Source organism: Crocuta crocuta, unplaced genomic scaffold, assembly GCF_008692635.1.
Source record: "Crocuta crocuta isolate KB4526 unplaced genomic scaffold, BGI_CrCroc_1.0 scaffold25, whole genome shotgun sequence".
NCBI lineage: Eukaryota > Metazoa > Chordata > Mammalia > Carnivora > Hyaenidae > Crocuta > Crocuta crocuta.
The window spans coordinates 8,345,043-8,367,398 of NW_027532015.1; the positions used below are offsets into that span (position 1 = coordinate 8,345,043).

Below are 22,356 nucleotides of genomic sequence, written 5' to 3' on the forward strand. Positions count from 1 at the left end.
GGAGCCTTTGTGGCGGTGAGGCGCGAAAGAGGGGTTGCTGTTTCTAGGGGAACTTGCTTTTGTAGCGCCCTCTACCGAGAGCAGAGGCAGGCAACGTATGTAGCGTCCCTATTGACCATTGTATTCCCAGCCTATCCCATCCATAACACACACACACACACACACACACACACGGAAGGTGGCCACCCTGCCAGGTCAAACACACACACACACATACACACACACATACACACACACAAGGACACAAACACACACGGAAGGTGGCCACTCTCCCAGGTCAAACACACACACACACACATACACACACACATACACACACACAAGGACACAAACACACACGGAAGGTGGCCACTCTCCCAGGTCAAACACACACACACACACACACACACACACACACACACACACACACACACACACACACACACACACACGGAAGGTGGCCACCCTCCCAGGTCACCGAGGTTTCAGGTTCTGTCTCCTCTGGGCCGGCGCGGAATTGGTTGCCTTAGCAACGGAGGATCAGGGCCTTGCTATTCTAGGCTGCACCAAGCTTAATCAGGTCTTTGTTCAAACATCCGGTGCACCAAACCCCGAGATTCTGTTGAAAGTAGAGGCATTTGAACTAAATAAATATATTCGGAATGTCTGGTGTTTGCATACCTTATCTTATAAGAAGGAAACTAATGTTTATTTTCTTCCAAGTCGTTCCTCAAATGTTTTAAAGTGGTTTAAGCAAATAGGCTATAATCACACCTTCTTAGGAAGATGTCAGGCAGGTGCCTGCGCATGCTTCCAGCTTTTCCTGGGAAATAAAGGTGGGGAAATGCATCCATAGTTTTATTGCCAAATCTTTCCTCAAATTTGTGTTTACTCTTCCCATTACCTGGCGTGTTTCCAATGTCTGAATTATCTTGGATTGTGTATCTCCGTTCTCCTATTACTATTACAAATATTTATGGAGTATTACTTTTAATACAATACAAATTATAGGAACAATTTAGATTAGGACCACAGAATTTATCTTGGAATAATGCTTTGTAACAGATATGATACCTAACACCCCTATGTGCCAGGTGTTTGATATAGTTAAACTCCATGAGGTGTTTTGATCTGTTTTATTTACTACTGTGTCTGTTTACTCTCAGGGCCTAGAATAGTGACTGGCACATATATTCAATAAATTGTTTAAATGAATTAATGTGCTGGCACTTTACCTGAATGATCTCATATCTTCCTTACCAAATACTTTGAGAGGCACTATCATTTTCATTATCTTACAAATACTAAAACTGAGGCCCAGGAAAGGCCCTACACCTAGTAAATGGCGGAGGGGGATTTAAACCTGAGTCTGACTGACCCTACCACTTAAATAACTGGTTGGTTTTTAAATTTTCTGTTAATATTCTGTTACTGTATATATTTACTGATCTAATAATACACCAAACACACTGTGCTGCTCACTTTGTATTCATTACGTAATTTAACTACTTTGATAAATCTGTAGTTAGATGACACTTAGCCAATCTTATAGAGCCTGAAGTTCAGAGCATTGAAGTGATTTGCCTAAAGTCACACAATAGATGGAGACGTTTAGATGTTGTAGTCCATCAGTTTAGTCAAGAAGGCCACACCCTTAACCATGTGCTACACTGCTCCATAAAGCAGGTGATATCCAAAGATATCACTTCATTACCCCTCTTATCAAATTTATCATTTTTAGCACTCTAATCTGATCATGTCATTTTGCTGTGTAAAACCTTTCAGTGTCTATCCCGTGGCCTCAGGATGAAATCCAACCTCTTGCATACCAGCCAAGAGTTTCTATCATCTGGCCTCTACCCATCAATTTAGTGTCGTGTCTCCTAATTCCCCACACACCACTCTATGACTCAGCCCTGTCAAACTGCAGTTCCTAAATGTACCTAAAAGAGATGGGCTTTCTCCTGCCCATCTGAAAATTTTTCTCTCGCCTCCCTGTTCAAGTGTTAGCTTAGCCATTTCTCCGCCTAGGAAACTTTCTTCAAAACTAGGGCCCACCCCACATGCTCTCACTGTACCCTGTGATTACTCAGTTACACCAAATTATAAACCTGTACCATTTTCATCTGTCTTAAGGCTCAAATCACAGAAACCCACCTGAAGGCAAAGAGTTTTGTCTTGCCCAATTTACTTCCCCCAGGACATATAGCATAGTAAGGACTCAATAAGAATTGCATTGTTTAAAGCACTTTACATGTATTTACTCTCTAAATTCTTAAACAGGGATTTAAAGGGATTTAAAGGATATACTATACAAGGATTCTCTTGTTATAAATAAAATTTGAGGAGCATAGAGTTAAGTGGACTCTTGCCCAAGAGCACAGAGCCGTATGTGATGAAACCAGACTGAGAACTCAGGTATGACTGGAGAGTCACCCCTTAACCATTACAACATACCCCATTTCAAAAAGCCAGCACATATGGTGAGCTTACATGCCTTAGAGCCTCTTCTGGATGCTATATGTGTGTGAGCTCATTTAACATTTTTTAATACAATATCTAGAACAATGCATTCTTTAAAATAGTATATATACAAAACCTTGGCTTGTCCTAACACAAAAAACATTTCCTATCATCAAAACCATCCATAACTGAAATAGTAAAATAATAAGAACTCCAAACCATACTTCTCCTAGTGTCTTATTAGTATGCTCTCCTAAATGGCATCCATTTCAAACTAATTAAACAGAATTTTATTTTTAAAGGTTTTCTTAGTGTTTATTTGAGAGAGAGACAGAGAGACAGAGAGACAGAGCACGAGTAGGGGAGGGGCAGAGAGAATGGGAGACACAGAAACCAAAGCAGGCTCCAGGCTCTGAGCTCACAGCACAGAATTTTAATTAACTTAATTTTAATTTCTGGTTTAGTCTAGGCTTTGAAAAATTTTGTATTTTCTATGTGAAATAAACTTGCCGATTGAACCGTTTTTACCATCTTACCACCATTTATATCGTGTTTAGCAGTGGCTCTCCATCAGCACTGCCCAAGGACCCCTAGCACCAGGAAACCAATGGACACAAAAAGTGGAGAAAGCTTGCTTGCATATAGCAAACTAACTAGACACTGATGCAGGAAATTTAGGAAATATAAATTAAATGCTTGACAATATTAATAGAGCTAATGGAAATAGCTAATAAAAAGGGAAAGAGCATCAAGATGGATGTACCAGAATGTTCAGGGTAGCACTGTTTTTTAAGAGAAAAATAATGCAATTAAAATTCTACTAGTCAGGGATTAATTGGAAAAAAAATTAATAACCATAGTTTCTTGTGAAGCTGTTCCAAGAAAGAGGCAGATCAACGTGGTCACTTACACAGCCAGAAAAAAACAGGTTGTAGAACACCATGAAAACGGCATTTATTGTTATTGTTAAAAATTATAAATAGAAAAACATTTGACATAGAACTATCATAGTGCAAGCATTGAAATCTCTCTGGTTGACTATGCACCAAACCTATCATAGCAATTTTCCATGAGGAGCTGGGATTACAGGAATGTTAGAGGCCTATTTTATATATTTTTTTCATTGTTTATAATTGTAAGCAACAGGAAAACACACACTAGTTTACATTGTTTTATATATTTTATTGTTTATTTGTTCACAGTGAAGATTTGAAATATTATGTTTGGTATCTAAAAAAGGTACAGATACTTAAAAACCAAAGTGGGGCCCCTGGCTGGCTCAGCAGGTAGAGCGTGTGACTCTTGATCTCTGTGTTTTGAGTTGGAGCCCCATGTTGCATGTAGAGATTATTTAAAAATAAAATCTTTAAGGTGTGCCTGGGTGACTCAGTTAAAGAGTGAATCTTGGGAGGCCTGGGTGGCTCAGTCAGTTAAGCATCCAACTTCTGCTCAGGTCATGATCTCATGGTTTGTGGTTTCCAGCCCAGCATTGGGCTCTGTGCTGACAGCTCAGAGCCTAGAGCCTGTCTTCGGATTCTGTGTCTCCCTCTCTCTCTGACCCTCCCCTGCTCACGCTGTCTCTCAAAAATTAAATAAATAAATAAATAATAAAGAGTTTAAATCTTGATTTGGCTCACAGTTCATGGGATCGAGCCCCATGCTGGGCTCCATGCTGACAGCCAAAGCCTGCTTGGGATTCTCTCTCTCTCAAAAATAAATAAATAGGGGCACCTGGGTGGTTCAGTCAGTTGGGCATCCGACTTCAGCTCAGGTCATGATTTCATGGTTTCTGAGTTTGAGCCCCATATCTGGCTCTGTGCTGACAGTTCAGAGCCTGGAACCTGCTTTGGATTCTGTGTCTCCCTTTCTCTTTAACCCTCCCCTGCTCACATTGTCTCTCTCTCTCAAAAATAAATAATAAACATTAAATAATAAATATTAAAAATAGAATCTTAAAAATAACACAAATGAGGCAGGTTAAATACTAACATAATCTCGTTCAATAAATACTGTTAAAGAATAATTTTTTAATGGTAACCCCTGACTCTCATAAAAAGCATAAAGTGAGGGCACCTTTGTGGCTCAGTCGGTTAAATGTACAACTTCGGCTCAGGTCATGATTTCACGGTTCATGGGTTTGAGCCCCACGTTGGGCTCTGTGCTGACAGCTCAGAGCCTGGGCCTGATTGTGTCTCCCTCTCTCTTGGCCCCTCTCACACTCTGTCTCTCTCTTAAAAATAAATAAACATTAAAATATATATATATGCATAGAGTGAGCACATGTAAAGATTTAACAAATTGTTATTGAGGGAAACATAAGATGTTACAATTAGTTCCGAGGACAATCCATAGAAGAGAAACATTTATAGAGCAGGAATACAGAGAAGAATGTGCAAATGGAGACAAAACTGGCTTCTTTCCCGGTGACCTAGGGAAGGCAGTTGAACTTCCACTGGACAGAATTTATGTATGTGTCCGGAGCCAAGAATTATTCCACATTACCATCAGCTTTCTACAACTTACAAAGTTGTAAAATAGCTCAAAGGCAAGGAAATGTGCAAAGTCCTTGTAAAGCCAGAAATGGAAGGGTTTGCTGGTCTGAAAATGCATCATTTTCCAAAGAAGCAGAAATTAAATGACAGCAGTAGTGTGCTTGGTGTACCAGCTGAAATTAGACTGTGGTTTGTTTCACTTTTATTGTGGAACTTGGGGTGGTGAGCGGGCTTCTGTTTTCTCACCTGAATGTAAAACGGGAATGATAATATAATTATTAATACTTACCTTATAGGAATTGTTGTTGGATTGAATGACAAAACATGTTTTAAGAGCTTAGGCCTGTGCCTGACCTGTGCTCAGTGCTCAGCAAAGGTTAGCAGGTTGGTGTAAGTTACTCACCTAACTTTGTTACAGCTTCAGGATGGCCATCTCCTGAAGCCAGGGCTCCCCCGCACCTTGGATTTGTCAGGGAACACGTGCTGTGCATCAAAACGGATTCACATCATGGGAATCTCCTAGTTTGCGTTTTAATCCAACTTGTCAACTTCCTTTGGTCCTAATCCTTTTGATTTCTCTCAAATCCCAGTACCTTTCAGGTCCTTTATATTACATACTTAGATTATTTTGCTAGCTTCTAGTCCCCAGTAATTGTTGTGTGTTTTAAAATTCTTTTTAATGGCACAAACTCATAATATTTCTTGGCTTTTTGTTTTACGGACTCCTGTTCTTTGAGTCCAAAGTACATACATTTCATTGGCGAATACATTTTGGAAATATTAATCCTTTTTTTTTTTTTTTTTTTTTTTTTTNTAATTATAACATGAATTTTAAGTTTTCTTTGGTATGATTCAGTTATGCTCATTCTAGCTTTGGGCTATTAAAAGCTCACAAATCATTATTAGTCTCCCTTCTTTTAAGTGTCAATGACACTATTGAAACAGGTGATACATTTAGAAAAAATATGGGGTAATTAAATCATCCACGTCTTCAACTTACAAATTTAGCTGTATGCTTTCAGCAAATGAGAAAAAATTAAGATTACCATCGTTACTATTGAGTGATTCTCCCTGCCTTCCATCAACGAGCTCATACTAGGAATGTGGGTGAGAACTTGACCACTATTCATCCGTTACTATATTCCCTGTGCTTATGGTATGAGCATCTCATTGTGCTGAGTGTAATTCTTATGCTTAAAGGTAAGGTTTGTTTGGTTTTCAAGTACAGTTTGCTTGTTTATTCTTTTTCTTTCTTTAATATAGTACTTAAATGTAAACTAACTTCCTCATCTGTGGCTGAATTACAGAACCAGCCACATAATTCACTGTTGAAGTAAAAATAGGCTGTGTGAACCTATTGAAATATATGTATGTTCATTGTATTTGAGGCAATATATTTTCAAGTATAAGTTGCTTTACAACTTAACCCTCTAGATAAAGCACTACTCCATTTTACTTAAAATTAACCAATAAAACCCAGTTAAAGTAAAAAATATATGTAGCCTCCAAAGCACTCAGATGTGTAAATGAAATGATTTTATGGTCTTGGAGGCAAAGTCTGTTGAAGAAAAAATAGTTTATTGAATGTTTATTGTATTATTTAGTCTTCAGCTACATCATCTGTTGGGAGGATAATTCATTTCCAGAGTTTGTTACATGTGCGAATGATTCTCAACTTCCTCTATGTAGGTCAGACCTTCTTCCTGACCTTTAGGCTCATATACCCACCTGAATACTTAACATCTACCCACATGTGCTGCTGCCTCGTTTCCCCAGTGTAGTGGTTATCATGTTTGCCTCACATGTACCCACATGTGGATGTCCCAATGGGCAGACAATTCAAATTGAACTTCACGTCCAAAATTAAATGGCTCACCACTCCATACCGCCTCCAGTCTCCTGGCCTGGCTCCCTGTCCCCACACTCCCCAATCATACAACCTTACCTTTGCTGCTTTCTATTTCAGTACATGGCATCACCACCATCCACCAAGTTGCCCGAGTGGAAAATACAGGGTTAGTCTTTACTTTTCCATCTCTCTCATTTCCCACAAGCAACGATCACTTTTGCCGTTCAGCTGCCCCTTGAATTTGTCATGTCTCTCCATTCCCTTAAAAACCTTGTTTGAGGCCACCATCATCTTCCAGTCAGATTACGGCAATAGGAATGGTCTTCATGCTTCCAATATTGCCTCCTCCAACCCAGTCTTGACATCATAGCCAGTGTAATTAGGGCAAATGATTTTTTGCTGATTTTAAGGGATGTTGCCCCTGAGCTTAAAATTCTTCCTCATCTTAAGGATAAATTCCCAACTCTTTTAGAAAGCTTACAAGGACCTTCAAAATTTAGCCATTGTTAAGCTCTTTAGTCTTTCATCCCTTTATCTTCCACCTTCAGCTCAGCTTTCAGACTTTTTAAAAATATTTATTTTGAGACAGAGTGTGATGGGGGAGGGGCAGAGGGAGAGGGAGACACAGAATCTGAAGCAGGATCCAGGCTCTGAGTTGTCAGCACAGAGTCCAACACGGGGCTTGAACCCACGAATCATGAGATCATGGCCTGAGCCGAAGTCAGATGCTTAACTGACTGAGATATTCAGGGCCCCTCAGCTTTCAGACTTAATTGAACCATCTTGAGCATGACTACAGAGCTCTAGCCTTAGGGACAAACAACTCCAGACAAAGGTATGGGATGAATACAGAATCTAAGTGGATATGATTTAAATGAATTGTGTCTAATCAGAGAGAATATGAAAAAGAAAATGCAAAATTTCAACAAGCCAGTAAAATATTGCTGAAGAGAGTCAAGTGCAACTTAGGACTTTTTTCTACTTACCAGACAAGAGAGCTGTTTAGGATGTAGTTCAAATCTGTTTTAATAAGCCAATCCTCTGGGGGCCTGGGTGGCTGGCTCAGTTGGTTAGTGTCCGACTCTTGGCTTTGGCTCAAGTCATGATCTCATGGTTTATGAGATCGAGCTCTGCATCAGGCTCTGCACGGAGAGCATGGCGCCTGCTTGGGATTCTCTCTCTCCCTCTCTCTGCCCCTCCCTCACTTGCTCATGTGTGTGTTAGTGCACACTCTCTCTCAAAATAAATCAACTTAAAAAAAAAGCCAATCCTCTCTGAAGACGGTGGATTTGGAGACTCTTAAAGTTATGGGGACTGAAACTTCATTCTGAATACATCTCTGTGGTTCAAGTAGATTGTTCTCAGAAGTAAGAAGACCCAAAATCTCAGTCATCGATTTTTGATCATTAAGCAAATGGCAAATTATCAATCCAGTAGTTTTGCTTACCTATGGTTTTAAAATCTACGTTTCTTTGTGTCTAAGTGTTTCTACAAGCCTAGCTAGGCTTAGAATTAAATGTGGATACTAGATGAAAGGCAAATATAAATATAGTATTTTTGTGTTACATTTATGTTTTGTAGATATTGGGACAATCTGTAGGTACTTGGCATGAGTGTATTTGTAATTTTTTTTAAAAAAGAACATTGTAGAACATGACCAATTAGCCATGCAATTCCAAGTTAAACTACATAGTTAATTTTGACTTGTAAAGTTGATTTTTTTTCTAATGTTTATTCATCTTTGAGAGAGAGTGTGAACAGGGCAGGGGAAGAGGGAGGTGGAGAAAGAGGGTCTGAAGCAGGCTCTGCAAGGACAGCAGGGAGCCTGATGTGGGTCTTGAACTCATGAACCGTGAGATCAAGACCTCAACTGAAGTCAGATGCTCAACTGGCTGAACCACCCTGGTGCCCTTAGATTCGTAAAGTTGAAAAGCGTAAGAGTATTAAAATTTTTTTTAATGTTTATTCATTTTTCAGAGACAGAGAGACAGAGTGAGAGTGGAGAGGGGCAGAGAGGGAGGGAGACATAGCATCTGAAGCAGGCCCCAGGCTTGGAGCTGACAACACAGAGCCTGATGCGTGGCTCGAACTCACACACCATGAGATCATGACCTGAGCTGAAGTTGGACGCTTAACCAACTGAGCCACCCAGGCGCCCCAAGCATAAGAATATTTTTACATTTGTAAATAATACTGAAATTTACACAAAAGTTTGATTACATTTCTAACGTATTCAGCTTAAAAGTGTTATTAAAATGCTTCTTATAGTGTGACATTTGGGCCTTTGAAGTGCTTATAATCAAGTCTGTTAAATTTATATATGGTATTGAACACTTTATTTTATTAGAAATGTTTTTCTAACATATATTTTTGAGAGACAGAGTATGAGTGAGGAAGGGGCAGAGAGAGAAGGAGATACAGAATCTGAAGCAGGCTCCAAGCTCTGAGCTGTCAGCAGAGAGCCCAACACGGGGCTCGAACCCATAAGTTGTGAGATCATGACCTAAGCTGGAAGTCAGACTGAGCCACCCAGGTGCCCCTGGTGTTGAACACTTTAAAGAAACTATAATGCAATGGCTGCAGAAGACATCTGAACACTACCTAGAAGGATGGGTCAATGTCAATAAATACGAGAGAATTCTAACTCCAAGGCCCTGATGTTGGAAGAATGCATAATATACTTGGAGAACAATGAGTTTCATTCACTTAGGCACAAGTGAGGAATAAAAGGAGAGAGTAATCTGGAACCATGGTCTATGGTGAAAACATAGCAGATCTTGAGGGCTAGCTTGAAGCACCTGGGAGGGATTCAGTAGGCAGAGGGGACTCACTGGAAAGTTCTGAGAAGAAATCATAAGAGGGCTATCCTTTAGGAAGAATAATGTGGGTAGCAGGATTAAGAACAGATAGGTTGGGGAAGACTCAGAGAGGCAATGACTAAGATTTCAGAGGTAATCAAGGGGCTGAATGTAAAGAGGTAACAAATCTAAATTGACAGTGGAAAAGATGACTTCTAACTTAAGGTTGAGCTGCTGAGTATGCCTACTTGATAATTAGGGACAAATTCTTCCCAACCTTGAGTGCTTCCTATTCCAGAGTGTTTGACCAGGGCCAACTGAGGTCAAAAGTCTATCCAGGAACAAATCCTTGGGTCAAAAAGCATTGAAATGCCCGTTCTCTCCACCTTAGGATATTTTTCTAACTATGAAAAGTTATTATCTACAGCTTTTCTCCTTAAAATCCTAGAAACGGTAGCTGTTTGGGGCAAAAGAGCAAAAAAGCCTTCACACAAATTTTAGGTTCTTAGCCTTTCTCTAGAGTTTCACGTGTTCTACTCTTAGTGACCACCTGTTAAAGGGCAAAGAGTTCAAAACCCATCAAATGAGCAAGGACTGGGCTTGCATGTGAACAGCCACTCCATACAGATGTCTGAGTCGGGGTCCAGCAAAGAGACAATCACAATAAATCTGATACCATCACAGTGTTATGTAAAATGAAAAAAAAAGTTTATTTCTTACCTCTATTGAGTTTTAAAAATCAATGTTTCAATGTAGACCCTAGTTTACTATAAGCAAAAAAAAAAAAAAAAAGCATAATAGTTAAATATTACACTTACCTTGGGGATGTATAGCTAATTTTAATAGCATACTTAGGGCCAATTTTTCAAACCTACTTCACAAATTTTTAGCCCAGGGGCACCTGGGTGGCTAAGTTGGTTAAGCATTCGACTTCAGCTCAGGTCATGATCTCATGGTCCATAAGTTCAAGCCCTGCATCAGGCTCTGGGCTGACAGCTCAAAGCCTGGAGCCTGCTTCACATTCTGCGTCTCCCTCTCTGTCTGCCCCTTCCTCACTCATGCTGTCCCTCTCACTCTCAAAAGTAAATGAACATTAAAAAAAATTAAAGAATCTTTTTAGTCCCAATCGTCTTGTATATATCTTCTGTCTAGGATATTGATACACAAATTCCTTGTCAACTTTCCTATCACACCTTTGCCCTTATCTCAGAGTCGAGGGAGGCTGAGTTATAATTTGTAACCACTGTTGAAAAAGTGATAAATACATTCCAATTCCTTTTTTGGCCAAAATATGCTCCCAACCTCTCTTTGCTTATAATACATAAAATAGTAAGCATAATGAGGAAGTTTGTTTATTTTCTGTATTATAAACTCTAAAGGGACTAGCTTTTATTTTTACACAATATAATGTCAATAAAAACATCAACATCAAATATCCTCAGATATTAAAAAAACAGCAAGTCTTAAAAATATACTGTAAGTTGCTGTTTAAAGCAGTAATTCTTCGACAGATATTTCAAATAAAAATTACAAATCACAAGACCTTACATACAAAAATTTTTGAATTAGGTGCAGCTGGAATAATAAACAATTAGAAGGGCTACCTTATTCTTCCTTTACAGGGGAGAACTCAGTGAGATTTTAATTTAAAAATACCGAGCACTGTCTCAATACAATAGAACTGGAAGAAACTAAAGTTGGGGATTTCCCAATTATTTTATTGAGGTAACTTTTCCCGATTTTATACATATATGCATTTATATATACTTAAGAAAGCTAAACAATGTTCTAAGGCACTTGGAATTGTGCACAGCAAAGTTTCCTATAATATTATACAACTAAATAGAGCATAATTTTGCTTTTTAAATAACACAAACACCAGTAAGGAATAAAAAAGATAATACACAGTATGTCTTTCCGGTTGCAATAGTGGAATACATATACATATCTGTGGATACTTGGAGGTATTTCTACCCATATACTATAATACAGTACAGATCAAGAACAGCAACAAAAAGAGAAACTGTTGTGTTAATCAGTGTACAGTTCCAGTTATTTACACTCACAGATATTGTACCTGTGTAATATGTAGAATCAGATCACTCACTGGAAATCAGGAATCAGTCAGTCAGTCTGATAACGGTCACAGCTTACCATTCTTAACCACTTAAACCAAAGCTTGAAATAACAAAAGAATGCATACAGTTCTTTATTCAAAGATCACTATTACATAGAAAAAAAGGACAGGTTAGGTTTTTGCTAGGTACTAAATCTGGTAAAATTGGCGCAGAATGTTTGGAACACATTGGCACATTTCTAAGCCACAGAAGAAATCTTTAAAAAAGTAAAAATAAGAATTAGTGCCTATATTTTAAGTAATGAAAGTGGTTTGACCCTAGATTTATTCAGATTGTTTTCAAATGCTATATTGCAATGGTGACATCTCTTTCTGAAGGCTCTCTAAGCAATGCAATGATACAGTCAAACTATAATAAAAGCATCCAGTAAGGGAAAAGTCCCCTAAATTGGCAAGTGGCACAAATGTTATTGGCATTTTAATATACCATGAAATTGACCTGAGGGTGGAGTGGCATTCTGCCTCATTTACTCCCTTTAATTTATTCTTAAAAAGAAAAAAAAAATACTGGTATTTAACAAGATAAGAATTCTTAAGCACCATCTAAAAGTTCACAATATAACCAACTTTATCGACTCTGAGTTGCTCTGTCTCGAAAAAGATTATTTAGAAACTTTAATAATTAATAAAATTTTAGTGGCTAAATTATTCCATTCTATTAGCCACCATTCATGTGAATTATTTCAGGACATATTTACTATTCAGTTTTGGTGATAAAAAGTGACAAAGGACAAGTATGTTTATGTATTGTTCGCATAGTTTAATGTGTCACCTAGGTAAAATTCATCTTGTTTTGTGTATGACCATGACTGAAGTTGGAACGATATGCATGCAATCCAGTTAATCCACTCTTCCTTCATACTTCAGAAGTTTAGAAAAATTGAACGACATGACTATTTATACAGGGAGAGTTCAAGCATTTGCATGTAGATTAAATGCTTCTTTAAGAGGGTAAATGGGTGGCTACTTTGTAACTCAAGGGATGTACCTTACCAGGTGAAATCTAAGATTTTCATGGACCACAGGTTTTGCTGATGTGGGTGATTAGTTGTGTGTTAAGCCGTACAATTCAATCCTCATGACACTGACAAAGATTGTGATCAACAGTGTAGTTCTGAAGTGAAACTGTGAGACCAAAAGCGAGAAGAAACTTTGCTTCATCTGAAATTTCTCCTGAACAGAACAGAGGGACTAGCCAAGTGACTATGGGCCTCTGGCACGGCCAAGGCTGCCTGAAAACTTCCTCCCTGAAGAACTCGCAAACTAAAGCATCACTGGGGCAGAAGGCTTGAAAAATAAAAGGGAAGGAAACTCCTCGGGGCCCAAAGTAATGCAAGGCAGTCAGGACCATGTTCGGAAATAAGTACCCTCCCTGCGTGTCCTCAACCCGCACTAGACAGGGGTATTCAAGGGAGGTGGTACTGCCTTACGAGGGCATTTGAACACTGGGGAGGGCTTCTGGCTTTTGGTTTTACAGTGACTGGGCATTCCACTGGCATTTAGTTAACAGGGGCTTAGGATACTAAATGTCTTACAACGTGGGGAACATTTCTGTAAACAAAGAATTGCCCAGCTCCAAATGCCAAAGGCACCCCCCACCGAGAAACACTGATCAACAGTGCTTTGCTCATAGGCACACTTGTGTGAGCAACGCGACAAGCTGGATGGCATTTTTTGTGCGGTAAATCGTAGCATCACTAAAAATGACCCTCGTGGGTAGGGTTGGATTTTGGCGAGAATAGCTGCCACAGGATTCTTCTATTTTATTTTATTTTATTTTATGCCAGAAATCTTGCAGAATCTATATGGGATTTGTTGATTTAAAATGACCTGATGACCTATGCTTCCATTGTCTTCTAGAAATGTTAGCAGTGGTTTCCGTTTTCATATAAAGTTTAGGCTTAATTTTACCAAAAGTAAAAGGAGAGTGAAAATGAGAATGGTTTGGGAGTATTCTACCTTTGTCCCCACCACCCCTGGGTCACTGCCAAGCTCTTTGAAATCTGAATCTGAACTACCTAAAGATGAGTTTCCTCTCAGAAAAATGGTCCTATTAATCTGATGATGACTTTTGCCATTGCATTCCCCTCTAGGTCATATTTCATTTCCAGAAGTTCATTCCGATTTGCCAAGCAAAACAGTGTGACATATGCTGCCAATAAGAAGACAGAAAATGCTCAATAGTGGGGCAGAACCCATTTCAAGAGGCCAAGGGACAACCCTGCAAATAAACTGCATCTTCGTGGCTCCTTGCTGCTCACAACATACCCCAATGATATGAAGAAATCAATTCTTGTCACAAATTATATACTTTCACTAGTAAGGTTAGGGGTAATAATATGGCTGGAATTTAGGAATGCTTCAGCTACCTTACTGATGAAATGACATAAATGTATATATCTTCCATCTCACCTATTTTAAGGAAGACTTCTCACGGTGTTTAATGTGCTGCTGGGACCACTTAAAGAATAATAAAGAAGAAATTTTTGAGCCAGAAAGGAAGAAAAGAGCATTTTCACCCTTTAAATGTATATATACAACTATGTGGTAGGGAAGGCTGTCTTCTACTGTGAATGTGGTATCATTTTTGCAAGCTGTGTCTGTCTGACTACTGAGTATAAATACAATGCCTGCTATGTGTTAAAATGTGGTACATATCAGGATATGCAGTGTTAATGCGGATTGTTTTCTCTTTTAAGTGTAGGCTACTGTATTTTTTCAAAGTACCAATGCAGACTGAATTAATGGTAGGGTGTGACACCCAAAATACGGGTTTTAAGAAATGATCTCTCATTGATAATATTTAGTGATTTTTCAAAGGTGTATTCGATTCCTTTACTGTCTTAAATAGATTTCCACTTACATTTCAGGACTTTCTAACAGAAATATATCTACCAATGTTAGAGGAAGAAAAATAACTACAGTCATTATGGTAATAAAGGATATGAAAATGAAACCAGAAAGTCTGATTTTCTGGGTAAATCAGAGAGACAGATGAGTTTGCTTTTTCCTCCATTTAGAACAGCTATTCAGATACCCAAAATGGTTCTCTGAATATTATAGATTTAGTTTAAATAATTTAAGGAGTGAACATAAAGGTAAATTACATCAAACACAAAAAATGCAAGACATTTCACATACACAGGGAATTATCAGGCGGGGCTGCTTTAAATTAACGCTGATCACCAGAGGACTAATTTTGTCAGACCACGGAGACAAAGCCCAGGGCATCTTCTTACTACCTTAATGTTAATGTTCTTTTGCTCAATTTTTCGAAAGACAGAAATGGCCCCTTTGTGTTTTACAGTCTGTCTAGTTCTTTCCTGCCTGGGATCTTCCTGGATAGGAGTTTGTTTGCTTCCCTTATCATATCTTGGGGACTCAGAAAAACTCACTCACTTCCTCTATGTGAGCCTAATGTCTCATGTTAAGTAGGGAAAGGTCTGGTTTGTATTACAACAGCCCGATTCATGCACATATTTATTTTCTTCAGAGAAATGCAGCTTATTGGTTATATAGCAGAAATGCTGGCATTAGGCCTAGGGTGGTCCACAGACTTTGCATTCTTTTGGGGCTTCCAAAAAGACCCCTGATGGGCTACCAGGTGAATATGCAGTGTTTCCGCCTTCTCAAATTAGCTATTAACATAGAGCCTTATTCTGCAAGATACAGGTTAGCTCATATTCCTTCCATTTGTTTCCATAGCTTTTTATTTAAAGAATCATTCTCATGATATATAATTGGTGGTTCCAATTCTTAAATATTAGACTAGCGGTGGTAGTATTTTTGACTTTTTCATTTCTAACTTGTAAACTTTTCTCTAATTGTGTCAATTGGTATGAAGAAAAAATGTGGGTAGTTCATAAATCTGACATATCATACAAGCAAGACAGTATATTGAAGGACCAGAGTCGCATTTTTGAACTGGGTGCATCTCATTGGAGGCAATAAAAAACTGCATCATAGGCACCATGAACGGGGAAAAAATTGCTCCTTTTATCAACCAAACAGAGACTTGTCATGGCCTGTATCTCAAGTGCTAAAATGGTGATAAATGTCTTGTATTTAGCATTTTATAGAGGCCTTGTAACTAGAAATTAAGACTATTTAAAGGTTAGAAAATTAAAACAACATTACATTCCTTGGACTTTTTCCCAAGACACAAAAGTGATTATCTCATAATATTATAAGGACAAAGATGACTTTGGTAAGAATCAGAATAAAGTTAATGTCCATGGCTGGATCGGGGCACTATGACATGGACAAACCTTTCAGCCAGAGTAAGACACTTAGGCATGCAGAAAATTTTTTTCAAAAGCAAACGTCCATCTTGTACATAAAATGACAGCAGCAAAGAATCTGAGTTTATTAATGCACATAGCTGAGTGCAGCAATATGTGCAACTTCTTTTCTTGGTTATAAGATGGTCCTAGTTTTTTGTAATAGGCCAACTGGGGCTAAAAGTTTTGATTTTCAAGAAAAAACATTCCATTTCAAGTGGTTCTTTAAAATATAAATGAATGACAAGATCCAACCTATCCACCAGATTAAATGTTTGCTATTTTGGTTAAAATTGCAAATTACAGTCTTCCATATTATGAATCAGAAACATTTCAGAAAATTCTAGCCCGAGCTCTGAGAATAAAATAAAGTCCACTATGTCTTGTCTTGTTATTATATGTCTCGTGTGTTTTTAATACAAGGAGCACAAGACAATCACGAAAGAACAACTAAACTCAAGGGAGTATTTACATCTGATCACATGGACTTAGGAGCAGAAGCCATGATGTGCCCGTGACTCCATGAAAAATAGCAAGCTGGCAATTGAGGCTGTCTTAATGTAAACAGTACTGAGTGTAGGCTCACAGAGAAAACTTCCATGACTTTAATCCCACTGATCCTTTTGCATTGGAAGTCGATGCTACATTTATGGATATAATCTGCAGACTCTTAAAATCTAAGACAAGGTCCTCCTCACTTGCCACTTAGCAGAAATTTTCTGTGTTCTGTTAAGCTTTGGGTGAGTACTTTTTTTTTTTTTTGATCCATGTACTTAATATTTTTAATAGCAGCAATCCAACTTAATGCAGCCTTGAAAATGAGTAGTCCTTTCTGCGCCCACTCAGAGCTAACTGCTGGCAGAACACTTGGATTTGCTTAAGTTTTAACTTTGGACTCATTTTTTTTTAAAGAAGGTGGTGTGACTGTCAATATTATCCTCCTTAGATCAAGCAAGGTTGCTTTGACTTTGAAGATAATCAAGCTAGGGAAAGACCCAAAGATTTATTTCTAGAGCTTCCTACAGATTTATAGGGTCACATTCATCTGACTTTATTCCCATTTCTGTTATCCTTGTAGAAGTTTGGTATATTAGATTAGGAGTATAAAAAAAGAAAAAGTGTGTATAGCTATGTTACTTGAAACATGCAACAAAATTTGGGCACTCATGCTTGTTAAGAGTCAATAAACATCTCTTGCATTTAAGAAAAAGATGCATGAAAACACTCAGACTTATTTCTGGCAATTGGATTCACTGGCAAAACATAAAATAACGGTACTGTACTGCACCAACATAACGGTGAAACGAGAATATTCTTCTAGGATCAGGTCTTTAAGGAATCCACATTGGGTGATTAGATTCCCAAATCTCTCAGTAAGTTCTCAGCTACCAAAAGCCTACTTCAAAAATATTTATGCCTTGATTTTTTTCTTTTCTTCATTAACATAATGAAATATTTCTCTTTTTTTCTGATTTTCAACCCCTACCCCTTTCCAGTGCCCAGCAATTCCAGTCCCCATTTCTCTTTAATCTGCACTCTACAATTTGGCTTTCTGGTAACAGGGAGCCAGTGATTGTCTTCTGCTCATCTTCTTTGATTAAAACTCCTGATGGAGAATAACTGGTGTAACTGTGGTGTTGCTTACCATCAGTACACACGTTGGACAGCAAAGTCACTGCACCTGTCCCCTTGCTTACTGGCCCCATCTTGGCTGTACAGGTGGGGAGCAGTTTCCATACACTTCCTTCCCCAGTTAAACGGAAACACACACATTCAAATCCCAGTGCAATATCAGGTTTTCAGGAAGAGAGGCTTCCCCCAAAGATGATCAGTCTATGTTTCCAGAGTCTCACACTTCGTTATGGACGGTGAAACCTGACAGAAGAAACAGAAACTCTGTGAGTCTGTGGTATAGAAATACACTCTACAGTTAGTAAAGCAAATAAGGTACAGTAACGTGTATAATTAAAGGCAGCTCTAGACATCTCCCGACGGAATTACTGCTGGCACAACAGAACACTGTTACAGATGTTAGGCTGGAAAGCAGAGATAGCCCCTCTATAAAATACTCTGGTTATATCAACAAGGATACAGAGCAATCAATACACAAAATAAGGCAAATCTTGAGCGTCATTCTGTGATCTGTACTGAGCTGAGTGGGCTGTTTCATACAGGATTTGGTTACACCTGGGATGTAGTCATACAAGGAAACCATCAACAAATAATCACTGTTTCATTATCTTCAGCATCTCATCGCTTCCCATTGAAGAGGCTAAATCTACTTTCTTCACCTGAATTTCCAAATACCTGCCAGGCATTTCCAACTAAATGTTCCACTAAACATGTCCACAACTATATAAATGGTCTTTTCTTATAAATCTGCCTTGGCACCTTGAATATTGTTAAAAAATCTACCTTTTAAAAGATTTTTAGTTTAGGACCCTCAGATTTGCAACTCATTTCTCTTCTTCACCCTCCATACCCAATCTTGCCTTGATTGACCATCTTTGAGTCATTAACGTGTTCCCATCTTTTGCTAGTGCTATTTTAATGGCATGCTAGCTAGACAGTTGGTTTCACTTCCCTCCATGTGAATTCCCAAAACTTCCTTGCATTTTTGGAGCCCTGTGTTTTTGTGCACATGCTATGTTGCCTAGTATTGCCATCCCCTTCCTTCATTTCCCATCTATGTTTTCATATCAAGATCACAGTCAAAAGCCTTCTTCTCTATAACATTTCATCTGATCTACCTCTCAGCCCATATTTCTGTGGTTCCACACAGAAAATTTATGCAACTCTATTTAGTATTTCATTTGTCTTTTATAATCTAATGTTCACTGGTCCTTATAAATCCGTCTTCTAATTCATTTCCCTGCCTCAGGCTCAGATTTGTGGAGGTCAAATCTGTGCCCCACATTGTCACTCGCAGTATCATCATAAACACTAATCTGATCTTTCCAGTTCTTTGTTAACATCATTGTACTGTTCAGCTTTCCCTATGAAATAAAATTCAAATTTCTTAAGAGTAGTGATTGAGGCCTTTCAGGATGTGCCCCAACCCATGCTTCTAACTATATCTCTATTACTACTTCCAAAACACCTTCGCTTCCAGGGGTGCTTGGGTGGCTCAGTTGGTTGAGCGCCTGACTTTGGCTCAGGTCACGATCTCACAGTTCCTGAGTTCGAGCCCTGTGTTAGGCTTGCTGCTGTCAGCGGAGAGCCCACTTCAGATCCTCTTTCCCCCTTTCTCTGCCCCTCACCTGCTCTCTCTCAAAGAAAAAAAAAAAAAAAACCCAAGAAAACCCCTTATGCCCGCAAGTGCTCTCTACTTTTGTGTTCTACCTTTTGTCCTATCTTCCTTCCCATCTCTGTCTCCTGCAATCCCACTCTGTGGGTTCTCCAAACTCCCTTTCCTCCACTTCTCATGGAAGCATTAATCGCTTTCTCTTTTGTGTTCCCAAAACACTTGGTTTATACCAGTTACTTATCAGGGTTTATGATCTTTATGTAAGTGCTCCTCCATTAAGATCATGTGGCACTGAGGAAAGATTTGCTTTTAATCACTTTTAATCATGGAGTGCAACATCTGGCACATTAATCAACTTAAAATATGTTGCCATGTAAAATCAAAGCATGAAAAAATGAAAAATCAAAGACATAAGAACAGTTGAAGCAAGATTGGCTCTAAGTTGATAACTGGGAAAGCTGCATGATGGATGCATAGGGCTTCTTATATTATTACTTTTGCATGTTTGACTTTCCAACCTCAAAATAAAAATAAGATATACCAAGCTTTCCAACGTTAGCAAACTTGTTGTGACCCAAGTAGGGATGTGTTCACTTTGAGTTCAATTCCTGATGCCAGCTGTGGCCATAACCTCGGAGAAGTACATGAACTTCCAGGCTCTACATTTGTTTGTTTGTTTGTTTGTTTGTTTGTTTTAAAATTTTTTTTATAGTTTATTTATTTTTGAGACAGAGAGAGACAGAGCATAAGTGGGGGAGGGGCAGAGAGAGAGGGAGACACAGAATCCGAAACAGGCTCCAGGCTCTGAGCTGTCAGCACAGAGCCCAATGTGGGGCTCAAACCCACGAACCGTGAGATCTGACCTGAGCCAAAGTTGGACGCCTAACCAACTGAGCCACCCAGGCGCCCCCAGGCTCTACATTTGTTAAATGGAGATAATGTTCCTGTTTCAGTCGCCTGGGTGTCGTTTTGGCCCTCTGATCATGCAAAATCCTTACCCAACTGAGGCTCTTTGCACTAGCTACTCCTTGGAAATCAGCTGGTTCCCTTTGGAAGTGGAATGGTTTTCTCTCCCCCCACAGGGCTGATAGCTCCCTCTTGTCGCTTAAACGACAGAATACGTTTTATCCCCTAAGAGACCCCTTTCTTTGCCATCCTATCTATATACCCACTTTTGCCCCTTCAACAGCATCCTGTTACATTCTCTTTTGTTTAAAAATATTATTTATTTATTTTTGAGAGAGAGTGAGGGAGCAGGGGAGGAGCAGAAAGTGAGGGGGAGAGAGAGAATCCCAAGCAGGCTCTGTGGCATTAGTGCAGACCTCTACACAATGCTCCAACTCACAAACCATGAGATAATGACTTGAGCCAAAATCAAGAGTCGGATGCTTTAACCAACTGAGTCACCCAGTACCCTTACATTTTCTTGATAGTACTTAGCACAAGCTGAAATTATCATTTTTTATTTACTTGTTTACTTGTTGGTCTCCCTCAGTAGAACATAACCATGTGAGAGTAAGGACTTTATCTGACATGTTCTAAATTCCCAGAGTCCAGAACAGAGTCCGACTCACTCTATGTGCTCAATCAATATTTACGGAATGCATAAAAAACTGAATACATCTATACTGGCACTTAAAAAGTTATTTGATAAACTTTATATAAATAATTCTTATAAATGAAGAGTCTAATTATAAGCCCCTCCCTTAATTAACGACAATTACATTTACATTTATCTACGATACCCAGTAGAGTAGGACATTCCATCATGATTTCTAGGAACAGTCAACCATAACTTGATGAAAAACACAGAAATTCTATGAAAGCATTTCAAAAGAGTAATTAAAAACCTCTTAAACCAACCTATTTACATAAACCGTAAAAGAGGCAGATAATAACAGCCGAAAGTACTAATGTTTACTTTGTGTCCAGCACAAGTCCAAGTGCTCTACATATATTACCTAGCTTAATCTTCAAAACAACCCTGTGAGGTATGTAATTCTGTATCCCCTCTGTACAGATGTGGAAACAGACAAAGGGATGTTAAGTCATGTGCCCAAGGCACAGAGCTGGTCAGTGGAGGCTCCAGGCTTCAGACTCTCTTCTTAACCTACACCAGACTGTGAGAACAAAACACACCTTCACTCATAACTTTCACTAGAAGGGTTTTCTTGGTGCCCTCTGGGTACAATGTAACAAAGAAGGGAATCAGTTACACTTCCACATCTGTCTGTTAGTTCTGATCAGTTTTGACCACAGAAAAATCCTGTTCCACATCCCAGGCTCCACTTTGATTGTACACTGTTCTCCCAAAAACAGCTGCCTTTTGCTACAAAGCGAACTCGATGGCAATGGGCTCAGCACAAACTTTTTGCAATGACCAGAAAAGTGAGTCCAGTGATGGCCTCGGGGTTGAAACGAGCAGTGCCACCTCCCTCCTTGCAGGACACACAAGCGCTGTCCTTACCACACCAGAGGAGCACGAGTCCTGCGGGCCGTGACAATACACACAGACTGCGCCTGTAGGCCCTTCACCCCATGAGCCATCGAAGTTCAGCTTTTCTAGGAATTAAATACAAACCCATCTAAGGGAGCAATTCTCTTAGCCCTCTCCTAATTTGCTGGGCCTTGTACACCAGACATTCCGCAATGCTTTGATTTTCATTTGCTCCTGGGTTTAAAGGACAAGCGTGGGGAAAGGGGACGTGACAGGTTAGTCTTCCCACCGGTAATGTCTGTGGGATGAAGAGAGTGAATTAATAACTGATGGCACAACAAAATGAGTTGTCATTGGACCAGAAGAGTTGTACAATCTTCTGAAGACCAGCATTTTCCTGGAAAGCATTCTATTTTTAATTTCGAAAAATTAGCAGGACATCATAAAGTTGTTTTCTTTTTGTTTTTCTGCAGGCACTATTTGCCTGCTCCACGTCTGGACTGCGTGCAAGGTCACAGGCCATCAGCACAGCTTCCAGGGTCAGCTAAGAGAAGAAGGCGACCAAGCAATAGTGTGAAGGCAACAATGTGCTAACAAAGCCAGGGGTCAGAACCGTACCCTCTCCAGGGCGCCTGGGGGGGCTCAGTCAGTTAAGCATCCGACTTCGGCTCAGG

At 39.2% G+C, this 22,356-nt stretch overlaps 1 protein-coding gene across 1 annotated transcript in view; it reads right to left on the reverse strand.

Annotated features, from left to right (window-relative positions):
* Window positions 1-11,278: 11,278 nt before the first annotated feature.
* PHACTR2 (phosphatase and actin regulator 2) overlaps window positions 11,279-22,356 on the reverse strand; it is a 105,544-nt gene continuing 94,466 nt past the window's right edge. The window contains exon 15 of the mRNA XM_077776161.1: window positions 11,279-17,873. Within this exon, the coding sequence (XP_077632287.1) occupies window positions 17,858-17,873 (16 nt within the window). The 3' untranslated portion in view covers window positions 11,279-17,857. The remainder of the gene's footprint in view (window positions 17,874-22,356) is intronic.